Source organism: Oryctolagus cuniculus, chromosome 3, assembly GCF_964237555.1.
Source record: "Oryctolagus cuniculus chromosome 3, mOryCun1.1, whole genome shotgun sequence".
Taxonomy (NCBI): domain Eukaryota; kingdom Metazoa; phylum Chordata; class Mammalia; order Lagomorpha; family Leporidae; genus Oryctolagus; species Oryctolagus cuniculus.
This window is the reverse complement of record NC_091434.1, coordinates 17,989,353-18,006,803: the sequence shown is the minus strand read 5'-3', so window position 1 is coordinate 18,006,803 and position 17,451 is coordinate 17,989,353. Positions and strand designations below refer to the sequence as shown.

At 41.0% G+C, this 17,451-nt stretch overlaps 1 protein-coding gene across 2 annotated transcripts in view; it reads right to left on the bottom strand.

The window, feature by feature from the left end:
* The window catches only part of EPHA4 (EPH receptor A4), a 157,938-nt gene that overhangs the window by 27,303 nt on the left and 113,184 nt on the right, over nt 1-17,451 (bottom strand). For both annotated transcript variants that reach the window (XM_008259229.4, XM_002712496.5), the window contains exons 6-8: nt 12,036-12,160; nt 10,859-11,018; nt 9,887-9,998 (exon numbers count right to left, since the gene is read on the bottom strand). In XM_008259229.4, coding sequence (XP_008257451.1) covers nt 9,887-9,998; nt 10,859-11,018; nt 12,036-12,160 — 397 coding nt within the window. The remainder of the gene's footprint in view (nt 1-9,886; nt 9,999-10,858; nt 11,019-12,035; nt 12,161-17,451) is intronic.

Here is a 17,451-nt window from a genome sequence, read left to right as displayed (position 1 = left end):
GAAAGTCAGGAAGATCATGTAAGAGAGGGAATGAGAGAGACCTAAAGGAGCCAGGCAGGCAGTGGCAGTCCAAGCACGATCACAAGTACATCAGGAAGCAAGGCGATGACAGGCACGTGTGCCACCAGAGAGGCAGCCCAAGGAGCATCACATGCGCAGAAGCTTCCCTCCCACGTTGCTCTTCGAATTGCAGGAACCAGCTCACCAGCCAGACCCACAGAGCCTACAGATGTTCCTCTGCACGGATAATTCCCTTGCAAATAATAATACTTTGCACTTTTACACTGCATTTAACTTTTCAAAGTGTTCTCATCACATGTATTATCTCCTCCCCCAGCTGTTTGCAAAGCAGGAACCAGCTTAGCAAAACAGAGACCACAGTTACTACAGTCAACTGCAAAGTGCATATTTCCATCCCAAATAATAGCTTACAATTTCCTTTGTGTTTAACTTTTCAAAGGGCCTTCAAAGGGTCTATTATTTAATTGTATCTTCAAGACAACCTTATGAAAGCAAAGCAATCCAGTGGACAGACACACATTCAGTTCCACTATACAGATCAGAACAGAAAGCTGGGGAGAGGGTAGATGAATCACCCATGCCCCTTTTGTGCAAGAACAGGATTTTCTATATATCCTGATCCAGCCCAAGACTTCACAGTGCCTCTCCTAGTAGAGACGTAGTTACCTAAGGGCATCTATCTTGTGGGAGTTAGTTATAAATAATACTACATTGTATATCAGGAGTTCTACTTAAGTTGGATTCAACTGCTCTTGAAATCCATTACTTAGACATTTAAATACCCTGAAACCAAACAACTTCTTGTGAAAGAAAGAGTCTCAAACTCTTTCCCTTCACCATCTCCTTTTCACTCTTTCAAAGAAAACACAAAAGTAGTTCAAAAGTTTGCGGAAAAAGAGCAATCAAAGATAAATTTGGTGCAAAAAATTTGAAATCTCATAACACATTTTCTATGAACTCTTTGAAGACCTCTTGTATGCTAAACCTTACATGGAGTAGATTAAAGTTATTTTTGCAAAAATGCAAGAAAAAAGGGAAAGAAGGGGGGGTTGAGGGAAGGATGGGGAGGAATGGAAATATTATTTTCTTAGAACTCGGCCGGCGCCGCGGCTCACTAGGCTAATCCTCCGCCTAGCGGCGCCGGCACACCGGGTTCTAGTCCCGGTCGGGGCGCCGGATTCTGTCCCGGTTGCCCCTCTTCCAGGCCAGCCCTCTGCTGTGGCCCGGGAGTGCAGTGGAGGATGGCCCAGGTGCTTGGGCCCTGCACCCCATGGGAGACCAGGAAAAGCACCTGGCTCCTGGCTCCTGCCATCGGATCAGCGCGGTGCGCCGGCCGCATCGCGCTGGCCGCGGCGGCCATTGGAGGGTGAACCAACGGCAAAGGAAGACCTTTCTCTCTGTCTCTCTCTCTCTCACTGTCCACTCTGCCTGTCAAAAAAAAAAAAAAAAAAAAAAAAAAAGAACTGTACCTACGAAATACATAAAATCTGTTCTCTTTATATTAATAATTTTTTTAAATGATAGGTCAGGAACTACTAAAACAACATTATTGTAATTCAGGAAAATACCATGGCTGGGGCCTAAGTGTCCTGCCTGCCTGGAGATTTGTCTTACCAGGGTTCTTAAAATCACTATTTAAAACCACGAATATATCTTTTAAAGCACTTAGATACTGAATACTGATTTGAATTTCTTTCCTTTAAGAAGGGAGAAAAATTTCATAAAGCAAGAAAGCTTTGGTACCCACTTTAAATTGTCAGTGTGTTTGTTCAAAACCTGGTTTATACCATACAGACAAGTGGCTGAAGCTCTCTGTTTTACATCAAGCTCATTCATCAAGCATGCACAAAGCCGGAGGAAATGTAAAATGGCAGGGTCGTTAATTCTAAGACTGACACGCCCATCCCTTCCTCAGCCTTCTAAACATAGAAGGAGGAATTAAGTCCACAAGGAAGGTGCATTTTTAAAGACACTACTTAGAGTGTATTTGGAGGGGAGGATCCTGGGAGTACAGGGAATGCTGAAAAAGAAACACAGGGATTACTGTTCAGAGGCTAATTATAGCCCATGAACTCTTTCATAATACCTTGAAAGCAAAAATGCCTGTGTCCCCTTCTACCTTTGTCACCTGATGACCCTTTCTGTTTGGTTCAGGGGAGGATAATGTGGCCTGTTATTGTCTCAAGAAAGAAAGCCCATTGAAGCTTGCTGTTGGGTCAGCCAGCCGGGAGGAACCACAGGGCCTGAGTGCTAAGTCTTAATTGACATCCCAGAAAGATCACCTCAACAGCAGAGGAAACCTTTGTTGAAGTGTTTCTAATTACGAGGACATGGACAAGCTGATTAGAAAAGCGAAGAAGAGGAGTGGCTTGTTAATGAATGCTGCAGAAGTTAACACGGAACCTCTCAGCTGCAGGTTTGGAAAGGGCCAACTGGACAGGTAAAACATTGAAAGCGTGAGCCCCCCACGGTCACAGGAGGGTAATCAGGGTATTCACTGATGCTGTGGATGAACGGCATGAGTTCTTCCAACACATGTGTTGTTCTTGGAATCTTGGCTATTCAATAAAACAAACAAAACGGAGCCATGGGAGCGAGGTAGGGATGTAGACTAAACCCTGCTTTTATGAAAATGCTAACGTGCCCTGTCAAGTGGACAGATTTGACTGATGTGGTTCACTGTTCCAAAATTAATTAGTAAAAGGTAAGTAATCCATTCAGCTAAAGTGCAGATTAAAGAAGATAAAGCAAAGCAATAGTGAGGTGGCTCCAGGAGGGCTGTCTCCAGCGCTTATCACCCATGAAGATTCATAGAAGCCATCCTTCTGTTTCCCCTTCCTTAAGTTGTCATTGTTCTCGCACCGAATGATGTCTAAATGTTCTTCATGAGCAGCATTTTGAAATGGCTGGAATTGAACCATACAATTGCACACCAGTTGTTTAGAAAAGTTATCAAGGTCCCATCTGTCCTCTAATTGTGTGAATTTGCATGACTTCATCAGGCCCCATTTAGGCTCACATTTAAGTGTATTCATTCTTATATGATCATAATATTCCAAGGAAGAAAATTAGGGCACAAGGGAAGACAGACACAGGCTGAGTTTCTAATGTTTCAGCATTACACAAAAGCCAAAAATCTTAACCTTCAATAAGCAGACAAAACTACCCAGCACAACTCTGACGTTATATTGTGGCTAGACCTGCACATTCATTGATAAACTACAGATCTCATCTACACACTAGGAGACAACATTTTGGTTTGATAGAACTGCCAATGTCAGCTTTTTATACAGGTCAAGGTTTTCAGTGAAGACGACATTAAAGCTACCCATGCCACTGTTAAGTCAGGAGAGCTGGATTCCTATCCTGGTCAGGCAACTAACTTATTGTATGACCTTGGTTTAACTTCTTCAGGCCTCAAGGACCTAGAGTGCTTGTGGTTTTTGTGTGTGTCAGAGAGAGAGAGAGAGAGAGAGAGAGAGAGAGAATTTTGCCATAGCCTTTTGATTTTTTTCTTGAAATCAATTTACTCTTTTTTCTTTAGTCAGGTAGCAGATGCACTCTATAACCTTAAAATAAATGGAAACTCAGTATCACTGGCAATCATTAGAAGGTCAATATTAAAAGCAGTATCTGACCAGTTATCAATCAATACTTCCCCTGATCACCCGAGGACTCATCTTGTCTTCTAGTCCTTTCTCATATTTGAACACTAAAATACGATTTGGGAAAAACATATTGGTCTAAAATAATCTGAATTAATATTAGTTTGGAATGTTTTTGGAGGTAACTTGATGAAATCACAAATATAAAAGGGAAAGGGTGTTAGAGAAATTTAACACCAATTCAATCATTAGTCCTAGAGGTTATGTCCTTACAATCCCATTTTATGATGTCATTGTTAACAGTCCTTTTAAATCTCACTTTAAAAAGCAATTAAAAAAATGGTTACACTGTGAAGATCACAAATAACATACAAGTGTAATCAATAGGGAAATGGTGTTTGTCTGCTAATAAAATGTATCTCTGCAGTAGGATTGGGATAAAATTTCTAGGTACAACATCACATAGAATACAAGAAGTGTCGTATCTTAAAAGAATTAAGAAAGCACTAGACAACAAGTCCATCTGGGTGCTCTGGAAAGCTGACAGAGTCCTAAAATTATAACTTGAGTGACGAGGAATATAAAGTCCAAATTGTGATGTCTTATTGCACAGTACGGTGACAAGAGATAACAATGATGTACTGCATATTTTTCTAAAATAAATCTAGAAGAAAGGACTTTTAATGTTTTCACAAAAGGAAATGATAAATGAGTAGATAGGTATGTTTGCCTTGATTTGAACATTACACAATATTCAATGCATCAGAAAATCACATGGTACTGCATAATATGCAAATTTTATGTCTGTTAAAATTTTTTTAATGTAAGTTAATTTACTTCACATAAGGTGGCTCAAAAACAGCAATATACCAACATACTTTGTACATCTCATGTTATATACATAAATAAATTACATAAAATTAGCAGTCTGTCTCTTTAAATGTTTACAGATTTAACTTGTCCAAAAGAAAAAAAGTAGATCTCAAGGGAAAACATTGGAGATCATTCTGCGTGCTTTAAGTTTACATTCCTCAGTATAAAGTGAATGCAATGAAATAAATGAAACAGTTGCCATTAGAAAACAAAATCTAGCAAGATACCAACTATAAATCTGAAGCTATTTCCTTTCTTAAAGGACAAATTAATACCAAAAGGATGCTCTTTTTGAGGTTATTAGAAGGATTGACATTTTCCCAGTATGTGAGTTTTTTGTCCATCTGTTTTGTGAAAACAAAAAAACAAAAATAAAACCTTGCCCGCTACCAACAGGCACCCTACAAGGAGATCAGATCTGGCTCTAGTATCCTTTCTGGCATCAGCAGCTGCACCATCAAAGGACCTGACTCAAATCTTACAGGATAGGGAGTTCAGTCTGTTGCCTTTTCATTCTGCTAGCTGAAGTCTGGTAAGATTATTTCGGGGGTACCATTTACTTCCTTTCACTTATACTCTCCTTGAAAGCCGGGGCCAGAGTTTTGCCAGTACATCCTGTCTTCTCTCTGCCACCTGTTCATATCCCATTTAAACATTTTTAGTTCAAGATAAGAGCAGACAACCTGCATGGGGAAAAGAATTGGCTGAGCGTGCATCAGCCGCTGCAAGCCTGTCAGCTACCTGGCTCCAGGCAGCCCTTCCCATGACAGCTTTATGGCTGACACTAAAGAAGAATCAATATGAGGGCAAGGGGTTGACATTTCATTTTCTAAAAAGTGATCCATTGAGGACCAATCACCAAGCAGTGTTTATCAGCCTTGGGAAGTGACATTTTTTTTAATGGGGGAGAAGGGACAAGAATCATCGCTGGGGAACTCGACAGGCTCAATTCTCTGGGGTGGGGACTCATAATTGGAAATCCGATGTGTTCTGCTATCAATCCTGCCTTATATAATAAAGTGATCAATACAAGCAGAAAAGGAATTAAGTCATCAAGTTTGAGGATGCTATGTTCTATAGCTACAGCTTTTAATAATCTTGTCTCGCCACATTACAGTTTCATGTATTTTCTCTTTCTTTTCATCAAAGTCAATGTTTTAAGCAGAACATCTGAAAGAAACTTGTGAGGCAACTTGATTCTAATTACCTTGGTTTGACTATCGTATGTGGAGCTACTTAAAATGAAAAAAGAAATGAAAATGAACAAAACATTTAAAGTAAATCTGTAGCAAAGCTAGCCTACAACTGGAAAATGTTTCCAATGCAACAAACACATGTATCAAAGAGCTGCTCAAGGCAAAGATAAAACCCACTTTCTGCAAAGAAACATTCTCTCATATGGTTCTGAGAGTCACATATGGTGCTGGCCTCTGGTCAAGTGGTTTTGTTTTGTTTTGTTTTTGAGGTCAAGGTAAGTTTTTTTCTATTTTTACACTTTTATTTATTTTATTTTGTATTTTCTGATAACAAAGATTGTTCAAACATACTGCAAAAATTTCAAGCACAGAAATATGTAATACTGAAAGCAAATGCCTATGTAGTTTCTGCACACTCCCTCCTCCTGTCTCCTGTACCCCACTATCACATGGCTATATACTAATATACAGAGATCCTCATATGTTTACATGCATGGCCCATGCACATACTCAAAATGAAGACAATGGACAAGGAAGAGGCCCATCATGATTGACTACAAAAATCAAATGCCATGAAAGGAAAGAACACTGAAGACTCAAAGTTCTTCTCAGGTCAAGCTGAAGTCCTGAAGGCTGAGATATACTTGTACACAAATACATTGAGCATATCAGCATCTTTACGAGTGAATATTGTAGCCAGAGGGGTGAGCATTTATTGTGGATTTAATTTCTCTGAGATGGATCTTCCTGTTCTAATCAAGCACACCTAGTTACAGACTTTGCATCAAAAAAAAATGAACACAATGACAAATATAGATGCCTACATGGGATGAGGAGTTGTCCCATTATGTGTTATTATTGCAGTTAACATAATTGGTTTCTATAAAGCAGTACATTTTGGAGATTGAGGATGGAGGCATGATATTAAGAAATGTATGTGATACAGGGACTATTCAGGAAAACTAGGATGTATGGTCATCAAACTAATTATAATGTACATCAAATTGAAATAAGATAACATAGGGAAAACACTTCAGGACATTGGAATAGGCAAGGATGTTTTTGGATCAAACCCCAAAACAAAAGAAATAAAAACAAAAATAAGCTAATGAAATTTCATCAAGCTAAAGAGCTTTTGCACAGCCAAGGAAAGAAATCATAGAATGAAGAGACCGCCTACAAAATGGGAGAAAATATTTGCAATTTCTACATACAAACTAGAGGTTCACATCCAGAATGTATAAAGAATTCAAACATCTCAATAGCAAAAACACAATCTGATTTAAAAATATTCAATAGATCTAGACAGACACTTCTCAAAGGAAGACCAGCAAATGGCCATCAGCTCTAATCATCAGATAACTGCAAATCAAAACCACAATGAAATATCACCTCACTCCCTATACGACTGGCTATTAAAAAAAAAAAAAAGATATCAAGTGTTGTCAAGAAAAAGGAGAAAGGACAACTCTTTGCACACTGCTGGTGGGACTGTAAATTAGAGCAATCATTGGGGAAAACATTATGGAGGTTCCTAAATAAACTGAAAGAACTACCATATAATTCAGTAAATCCCACTTCTGAATATATATCTAAGGGAAATAAAATTCACTTGTGAATGAGACATCTGTGGGGTCAGCTTTGTGGTACTATGGGTAAAACCACCACTTGGGACATCAGCATCCCATATGGGCACCTGTGCCAGTCTTGGCTGCTCCACTTCCAATACAGCTCCCTATTAATGGCCTGGCAAAAGCAGCAGAAGATGGCCTAAGCATTTGAGACCTGCTCATGTGGGAGACTCATATGTAGTTGCAGGCTCCTGGATCTGGTCTGGCTGAATCCTGGCCATTATGGCCATCTGGAGAGTGAAATAGGGGATGGAAGATTTCTCCCTCTCTCTCTCCCTCTATTTCTCTCTCTCTCTTTCTCTGTGGGTAATTCTGACTTTCAAATAAATAAATCTTTAATAAAAGAGGTACCTGCATTTCTATGGTTATTGCAGCACTGTTCACAATAGCCAGGAAATGGAAGCAGCTTAAGTGTTCATTAACTAATGAATGGATAAAGAAAATGTGGTATGTATACATAATAGAATATTACTCTGCCATAAAAAGGATGAAATGTTGTCATTTGTAAAAACTTGGATGGAACTGGAGATCATCATGTTAAATGAGAAAAAGCACAGAAAGACAAATACCACATGATCTCTTTTGTATGTAGAGACTAAGAAGAAAACATGGGTGATCTTACAGAAGTTAAAAAAGTTAAAAATGTAAGTGTGGTTACCAGAGTCTGGGGAGGGAACTGGGATGAGGAAAGGGGGATTGACAGGTACAGGGTATAACTACACAAGAGTAAGAAGTTCTGGAGTTCTACTGCATACTAGGGTAGAGAAAATAATTTATTTTACTATACATTTCTCTAAAAAACCTGGAATATAGAATTTTTAAATGTTTTCACTATAATGAAATGTTAAGTGCCTGAAAGGATACGTATTTTTACCCTGATTAGACATTATCTAATGTATAATGCGATGAAGCATCACATTGTACCCTACAAATGCTTACACTGTTTATATCCATTTTTTTTTAAATAGTTATGTTTTAAAAACTGAAGTAGGGGCAGCATGGTTGCATAGTGGGTAAAGTAGTTGCCTGTGGTGCCAGTTCGAGTCCCGGATGCTTCATTCCTGATCCAGCTCCCTGCTTGGGCTGGGAAGGCAGCCCAAGAAGGCCCAAGTGCTTGAGCCTCTGCACACATGTAGGAGACCCAGAAGAAGCTTCTGGTTCTTGGCTCCAGTGTGGCCCAGCTCCAGCTGTTGTGGCCATTTGGGGAGTGAACCAGTAGATGGAAGACCTCTTTGTCTCCTCCGACTTTCTCTCCCTCTCTCTTCTCTTTCTGTAATTGTACTTGTCAAATAAATAAATCTTTAAACAACAACAACAACAGTGAAGTAAAGGCATGGTGGCTTGCTCATGCCCATGCAAATGGCTAAATGTGCTGTTCTCACATTCATGAATTCATCAGCAGACAGAGAAGGACAATGCAACAGACAGACTGAGAGCCAAGCATGTGTACTGGGGGACCAGTAGTAGGTCTGTCTACCACAATGGCAATATCATGAACCTGGACAACAACTGAATTTTTCTTCATGTCATTTTCATCTTCTAAAACATGAACAACTTTATATTTAGGAGGATCACTTTAACATTCCCCAGGTTCTGCTTTTTTTTCACCAAAAAACCCACACTGTGAAACAACTGAGGGTATATGGACGTGGAGTTCAGAGAAAGGGCGGATCCTTACACATAAGGGACAAAATAGCCTAGGGGTCCATATCAATGACAATTCCCTTTTATAAAACCTTCTTTTATTTATTTGAAAGGCTGGGCAACAGGACGTAGTGAATAGGTGGAAGGACTTAATTCTTAACAAAAAGGAAAACTGATTCAAAAGAATATGCCACCATACCATTGTTATTTCTCCTTCTTTTTTAGATTTTGCTTTTCATATATCAAGTTAATCTGTATATTGTAATCTGATATTTTAGATTCATTTTCAAAAGCAGTCCCAAATCTAGCACGTGCTCAATGAATATTCTCTAGAAATGCTAATCGCTTTTCCTGAGAGAAGACTGAGCCGGGGACCCATTTCTTTGCTTTAGTTATCAGTATTGTTAACCAGTATCATGTTGAAGCACCTACTGAATGCTTAATTATCTACTTGGACTATTGATGTTCTCTTGTCAATAGACTGTGGAGACAGATAACGATTATCCCTATGTGATAAAAGAGAAATGAAGACTAAAAGAAATTAAGTAATGTGGCTGGTAGATGCCAGAGCTCAAGTTTAGGACCAAGGTTTTATACAATGGCTTTTCTTGCCTTTGGCAGTAAGTCCAGGCTTAGAGAGGGAAAAATATAGTGCTGCGCAGCCTAAATTATCTAGATGGTGTCCACCGGCTTGTTTTTCAACTTGGTTTTCTGGAATTTCTTAGGTCTTCCCCTTACTTTCCACCTGAGCACAGTCTGCAGCTCTAATAGGAATACTGAAGATTACAGCAACAAGGAGGGAATCTGGGACGCAAATGCAAAGTTTATGATGCTAATCTAAAGCCTCTGCTTTGTGCACAGAAGGAAAAAAAGACTTCCTCATAAAAACCAGGAAGGTGAGATATGCAGTGCTTACCTCCTGCTGATGACAAAAGCTGCAATGAGGATGACCACCAGCACCACACTGCCTGAGACAGAGACCAGAAGGACTGTGGAGTTGGCCCCATCGCCGATGATCCGGGAAGGCACTAGGAATGACAGTTACACAAGGGTCACCTTTGAGAAGGTCTGAGGAGTAGAGCTTCTGACTGGGGCACAATTTTCAACTTTCTAAAGCCTCCTGGCTCAGTATTCATGCAACAGCATTTTCCAAGACAACCTTTATGCACGAGGAGCTTAGATCAGGACACTCACTAAATCCTATGGTAAACACAATTCATTGCTTTTTCTTCTTTCCTTTTTATCTCCACCTTAACTCTTACACAATGATCAGATGTATTGCTTAGTGAGAAAGGCACTTGAAGATTTCAGAAATAACAAATAGTTACCAAAACCCTGCCCACCTCAAAAGCTCTTCCTCCTTGTAGCCTTGCTGGAAAGTCAAAGGAGATGTCACTCCTCTTCAGATAATTCTACTTTTTCTTCTACTATGCTTTGTTCTTACTGTATTTAATAATGTGCAAATAAATTACTCTCTAGAATTGATGTTGAAAATTGTGGCTCACAATCTCCTTATCAAGTAGGCCAAATTTTGGATTATTAAGGAGATAGAGATATCATATGCCAAGTGCTTATTCATGTGTAGGTCTCTCTATAAACATTTTTAGTCAATCAACCAGTTGATCCAATTCACAGTGCTGAAAGATTTGCTATGTTTGTCCATTAAAAAAATAAGACAGATCAGACACTTTCATGTAAAATTCTTTTCTCTAAATAGAAAGGTTTTCTAAGTTATGAACATTCCCTATCTTATTTTAAGCAACGCTCATTGCAACAAAATGTTTTCCTAACCAGAAATCTACATCTCCTTAGAGTTTGCCATAATGGGATTCAGTCTATAATATTTTACAACACATCAGATTGAGTAGGTCTGGGTGGTCCTTCTCACCTGTGTTGGTCGTCACCTCCAAGGGCTCACTGAAGTCTCCATAGCCAGCTGCTGTCCTGGCTCTCACATGGAAAACATAGGAAGTGAGAGGGTTCAGGCCTTTGATATCCGTGTTCCTGGCAGCTGTCCGAACTATACGATAGCTTCGCTCATTTTGATCCTATATTACAAGAAGACAGAATTGGTGAAGTTGGCAAGATTAAACCCTCTGCTTACTCTAGGCACAGTATTAACAGGGCCAAACCATCTATCTACTTAGGAGTCGGACATGAAGATTGATAAACCCTTTAATCCTTATATTCTCTTGAATGTTATAAATACATGGCTGCTTTTCTTAGGTGTTGAAAGAAATGTAGAGTTCAGGCATGATTGCAGCTGACACTGACCATACCGAGACCTTTACTCACAATATTTTTTGAAAGGAACATTAAATGATGGTTGGTGGCTTTTCAAACTCCACACCCAGCAATTTCAAAGAAATAACTCTAAGAAGGTCCCTTGTCTTTTTCTATTTTTCTGTCTAGAAGGTGTTAGAAAGCATTGTAATCTGTTTGCAATGAAAAGAAAAAAAAGTCTGTCCCTTTCTTGCTTTTAATAAGCAAGCAAATAAGTGGTGCTCTTTAAAAGTGAAAGAGAAGACGATTGTTCATTTTCTAGACAACCTTGAATGCAAATAGCTCTCTTCAGAATTCTGTCCTTTAAGAAAGACAAGTTATTTGTAAAAATAATGTCTTTCTGTAAGTTTAAGAGGCTGAAGAATGTAATCTTCTTTCCCTGATTTTCTATTAAAAGTCATCAAAACCCACACCTTCATTCTGAATAGCAGTGATCTACTTAAATAGATCACAATTTCAACTGCTACAAGTCACTCTCCCTGATAGGTTTACAGATTAGAACTTATTAGCTATCTTCGTTTCCATTAGTAGAAAGAGAAAATACACTGTTATCAGAATACAATATACTTTTTCTATTTTCTAAGATGGCCAAAAATAATAAACTTCATAATCAGATTTGACTGAGAAGCAAAATGCAATTGGTTTTGGATTCATTGGTATTCCACAGGTTATAACTAGACAACATCTAAACAGAAGAAGGAAAGGAGAGGGAGAGGGAGGAAGGAAGAGAAGGAAGGGAGGCAAAACAGGAAGGCAGGGAGGGTTGCTCATTCCAGTAATACCTTCTCATAGTATTTGACTTCATATTCCAAGATAACCCCATTGGGTCGATCTGGTTCCAACCAAGCCAATGCCACACTATATCTTGTGACTTCTTTAGCCTGGACCAAGGCAATGGATGATGGAGCTATCAGAGAAAACAATAAACAAAAGACATTTCACTTTAGGATTAAAAAACTATTTTGGGGATCAAAAGTCACTGCTTTGACCTTAAGAAAAGTGGAACAATCATTTTGTCTCCCTCCCCAACCACTTTGCTTTTCTTCAATACAAGAGCTTACCATTCTTCATCATTCTTGCCAATATATTTTTTATATATGATTAATCTCAAAATGTTGATCTCTCAAGCAAAGGGCTGATGAGTCCGCAGGACTACAGTACCACTTCTGTAACACCTAAACGGCTTAGAGAACATGGTCTGGGTTCTGACCTTTTTCAAAGCAGGGAAGCCTTTGGAAGACTTCCGTTAAAGCTCGGTGAAGCTGTACCCCAGCTGACCTCCTATTATTATGATCGTCATCTTACTGGTCTTCAATTTTCTGTAAGCAAGGGAATTTGCAACTCTTCCATGGGTACAGTAGAGAATGCAGAAATGTAAACGATTTACATACTTTCTAATATAAGTAAAAATGCTCCTTAATTACAGGAAGAGTTTTCAGTTTGAACCATATAAGCAAATATTGAGAAACACAAATAAAGCAATGATGGTCTCTCTGGACATAAATGGTGTTCTGCAGCTATTTTCCAAGAGTTGAAGTATTGTTTTTGCCTGCTGAGTAGCAAACCTTCTTTCTACTGAGTAAGACACAAAAGCAATCTTCTAAGGGTGTGTTGTTGGGGGTGGGAGGCAGGGATACACTTGAGATTTATAAAACCAAGCTGCCTATTGCTTGCTGCTCTACTGCGGTGGTCACATCTCCAGCCAGCTGTTATCAAGCTCTGCTTGACTGACAATGGCTGGTACAAATGTGCAATCTCCAGGGAAAAAGGGTGCATTCATGGAGTCCTTAATCTTATCTAACAAAGCTAGCCTGTGGAGCCAGAGATTAGGGGGTCTTCCTAAATTGAATGTATGTTCTTTTTTGTTCTGAAACTGTGGAAATATGTGAAAACAAACGTCAAAAATTGGCCAGTGAACAACAACAAATTAGCATTGGTTCACACCTACCCCCTGCCACTGCCTGCCCTATTCCAACGCACATACAACTGTCAACCCTTAACTCAGAGAAAAAAGAAAAAAAAGGAAAATAAATTGTCACTGAAAACACAATGGGAAAAGCTTCAAACCCATTTGACCATATCTGATGGGAATCCTGATGGCAGGGAAGCTGACCAGACACACGAGAGTCACAAAAGGGCATCTTTCAGCTGAAGCCAAACCAGCAGGGACCATCTGAAGTAGGCAGGCATACAGGTTAAAACTGATCAGATTTGTGAACTGGGAGACCGCGCCCCTGTGTGACCTCATGCTCCTACCTGATGCCTTTGCCACGCCCCTGTGTGGCCTCATTCCCCTACCTGGCCACACCGGGGTGCCCACCAGCCAATCAGGTTAATTAACCACTCTCCTCTTCCCTGGCCTCTTGCCAGGACAGGGCTTGCTGTAGCCCTACGCCTCCAGGGCGCATGGCCTTCGGGCCATGTGCTCTAGGCTTCCTGGTCTAGATGCTCATCCACGTGGCTGGTTCCTGGTGCTTGGTATGGACCCCCCATTCACTTCTCTCTCCTAAATAAAGTTCTCACTCTCCTATACACCTTTCTCACTAAATAAAAGCTTAAAACGTGCCATGCTGCCTCGTTTATCTGTGCCAATATTTACAATTCTTTTCTAAATATTAGGCAAGAACCCTCTTGGGCTTATTAATATTGGGGATTTAGTAATAAGCCCGTGGTGAAATCGTAAGGCACCCCAAATTCCAGTGGCTCATGTGGCACCCCGGATTGCATTTCTAGGGAACTTTAAGGGGCCACATTTCAGGGTAAATTTTAGGGGGTCTTGTTCGATTTCATAAGACAACCACGAAGGCATATAAAATATGAAATTTTTAAGGGATTTATAATTTTTAAGAAGGGATTAAGAAATTTTAAAACTAGGCAGCATGGTGGTGGTGAACTTACTGTGGCTTCTGACTCTCTCTCTGCCTGCACCCTCTCTCTCCTCCATCTTGGTTGGTGCTTTCCCGCATGGCTCCAAAGCACCCGCCCTGGTGTGTTGCTTTCACGAACTTTGCTGGGGGAGGGGTGAGTCTTTTTCTCTGGCCCTAGTGTTGGTCCCTGGGCAGGTGGTCAAAGGCCAGGTCCCTGGCCCACGGTTGCCCCAGGCTCCACAGCCAGATCTGGGCGCAGCTTTTCCGTGCAGGGGTCTCAAGGGCGGTTCGCCCGAGCCCCCAGGGGGGCCTTGCCAGCCCAGCGGGGAGAAGCGCGATTCGAGCCAGCCCTTTAGAACACGGCCGACCAGTGCGGCTTTCCTGCACCTGGGCTCCAAATGCAATGACCTGCAGCAGCTCTGCGGGAACCTGTGCGGTTCGCACTGGGTTCCCGGGGCCGTGCCCAGCGTGGCGGTAGCGTCCCAAAAGCGGAGGCTGCCTGCCACAGCTCATGGGAGCGCGCACAGCCCACTGCAGCTCGTCTGGAGCAGGCAGGGGCTCAGGCCAGGTTCTCTGGGGCCAAGCCTGCCCGCAGGCGGCGACCCACCGCAGCTCGGGGGAGTGCGCGCAGCCCGCTGCAGCTTGTTCGGAGCAGGAACAGAATGGGAAAAGCTTCGAACCCATTTGACCATATCTGATGGGAATCCTGATGGCAGGGAAGCTGACCAGACACAAAAGGGCATCTTTCAGCCGAACCAGCAGGGACCATCTACTGGAGGTGGTCATGAGACAGCTTCACATTTGTTGGAGATGCCTTGAGATGGCCACACACACACACACACACACACACCCATCTCCCTATTTTTCTTTCTCTCTCAGTCCCAAAGCTATTCCAGACTGGATCTCAGGCATAAACATAAGTCAAAGATACAGTGGGTACACATGTCCTCCATCAAAGGCAACCCTAAGGGTAGTAAAACCAAACTGAATGAACAAAGCTGCATGCAGCAGACATATGGAAGCCACTGAACATCTGAGGAAAATGAAAATCGGAAATGTGCTCATTAGATGCATTAAAGCTCCCCTCCCCCAAAACACACACACACACACACACACACACACACATGCACACACACACAGACACACAGACACATTTCTTTTTTACAGGCTGACAGTCATTGTCCAGCAAAATGCACACAGAGACTTTGTTAAACATAGAGGAAGCCAGACGGCTCAGAAGGCAGCCTGGCTGTGCAAAGCCATTTCTCTCCAGGTAATATACATATTGCCTAACAGCACGTTAGCATACACTCCATAAAAAGGGGGCTCTTTAAACACTGATGATGTTCAGGATTGGGAAATGAAATAGAAAAGTGAGCCTGTTAGGAAGAAAGCAGGAGGGAGGTAAATCATAAAACTATACAATGAACTTTCTCAAGGAAATGGTGTGGGTCTGAGTTGATAATCAGTGATTCCTAGGGAAAGAATTGCCTGACTGCCCTCAGCATGCACCCATGAACCGAGGCCGCTTCTCCCTGGTTGGGTGATCGCTAACTTGGTACAAGTGGGAGATGCATCTGGTGTCTACAATGGAAGTTTGAGCAGCAGCACTTCTGTGACCATTCAAATGGAATATGAGCTCAGCCAAGGTGCTAAAAAATCTCAAGCAAGGAGTTATGCATATAATAGAGTCATGTTAACTAATAGAATATTTCCAGTGCAGGCCGACTTTGAAAATTGATATGCACAAATGTGGAAATAAATCATCTCATTGTACCTTGACTTAGCTGTCATAAAAATGCAGGAAAATGAGGGATGAAAGGGAAATACAAGTGAGAATCAAGAAGGACTGAATGAAAATAAAATGTTGGTTGCTGTACTGATATTTGTCTTTAGTATCTACTACAGAAACACAACCAAGGCAATAGAATAAGCAGCTCTAATTCACAGAGTGTTACATTATGAAGCTGTAAAGTCTGACGTTTTTACTTTACAGATGTTCCTTGAAAGAGCGTTATCAGGGCACAGTGACAAAAGCAATCCACGACATGTGAGGTTGGGAAACAGCTAAAACATGCACTGCATTGTAGTGTGATAGAGTAATAGTAATAGAGTAATAGTAATAGTAATAGAGTAATAGTGTAATAGAGCAGTCATTCCCAGGACAGTGGGTTACCTTCTCCAGCAAGAAAAATGTCAGTTTGAGAAAAACTGGGCTTTGCCAAGCTGCCACTTCGGGAAGAGGCAATCTGGGTGTCTTCCCCTTCCCAAGCCTCACAGAGGCTCTGTCCTTACCTTTCCTGCTCTGTTCCCAACTTCTCCCCTGGAAGACCTCACCCTGCCATGGGCACGTGCCCGTGACTTACTTCCTTAGATGAGGCATTGGCAATGGCATTTTCCAGTCATTCTCCTTCCCCAGGTGTTTCCAGGCACCAGATTTCTCATGTCACACATTTGCTGCCACAATCCTATGCAATTTATACTATCTTTAAGATTTTCCTTAAAAGGTACAGTATTTTCAACTTCAGTGGTTACATATGAAAAGAAAGTACCCATTTACCGGTATAAAAGAAACCTTGAAATTACTTGCAATGAATGGAAAATAACCATAAAAAATGAGTGCAACATGGAACTGAAGCAACGTTACCAATATTTGCTGGACAATCTTGCTTCTCTAAGCTTTCAGAGAAAGAGCGATAACCCAGTGTTAGAGAAGTCCTGAAGATAGATGAGCCCAAACTTGAGGTTGTAAGACTTGAGTACTCAGAATTACTGGGAGATAACTCCAAAAGAACTCACTTTCACATAGGGCAATTCACTGTGATGTAACATGACATCTGTGTCTTCCCTAGACACAACTCTGATGCTATCACTGGTGCAGTAAACACTGTCCAATCTTACTTCATTTAGAAATGTTTTAGATATTGAATCCTAGTACACAAGGGTTCTCTTTGCTAACAGAGCTACAAGAAGAGATTATTAGAAGAAAAAAATAATAGATTAAACTCTCCCCAATTGGACAGTTCAGTAGGAGCTCTGAAAAAAATCAATGCCTCTGTTAAAAAAGAAGGCTGCTATTCATATTGGAATTTTTGGTCAACATAAAAACCCAAGCAGAGGGGCAGACTTTTGGCTACAGTGCTAGGGAATGCCCATATTCCTTATCAGAGTGCTTGTGGTTGTGTCCTGACTAGTCCTGATCCAAGATGCACCCTGTGAGGGAGTAGGTGATAGCTCAGGGTTCCTGACACCCAAGTGGGAGATCTGGATGGAGTTCCTGGCTACTGGCTTTGGTCTTGCCCAGTCCTCACAGTTGTGGGCATTTGGGAAG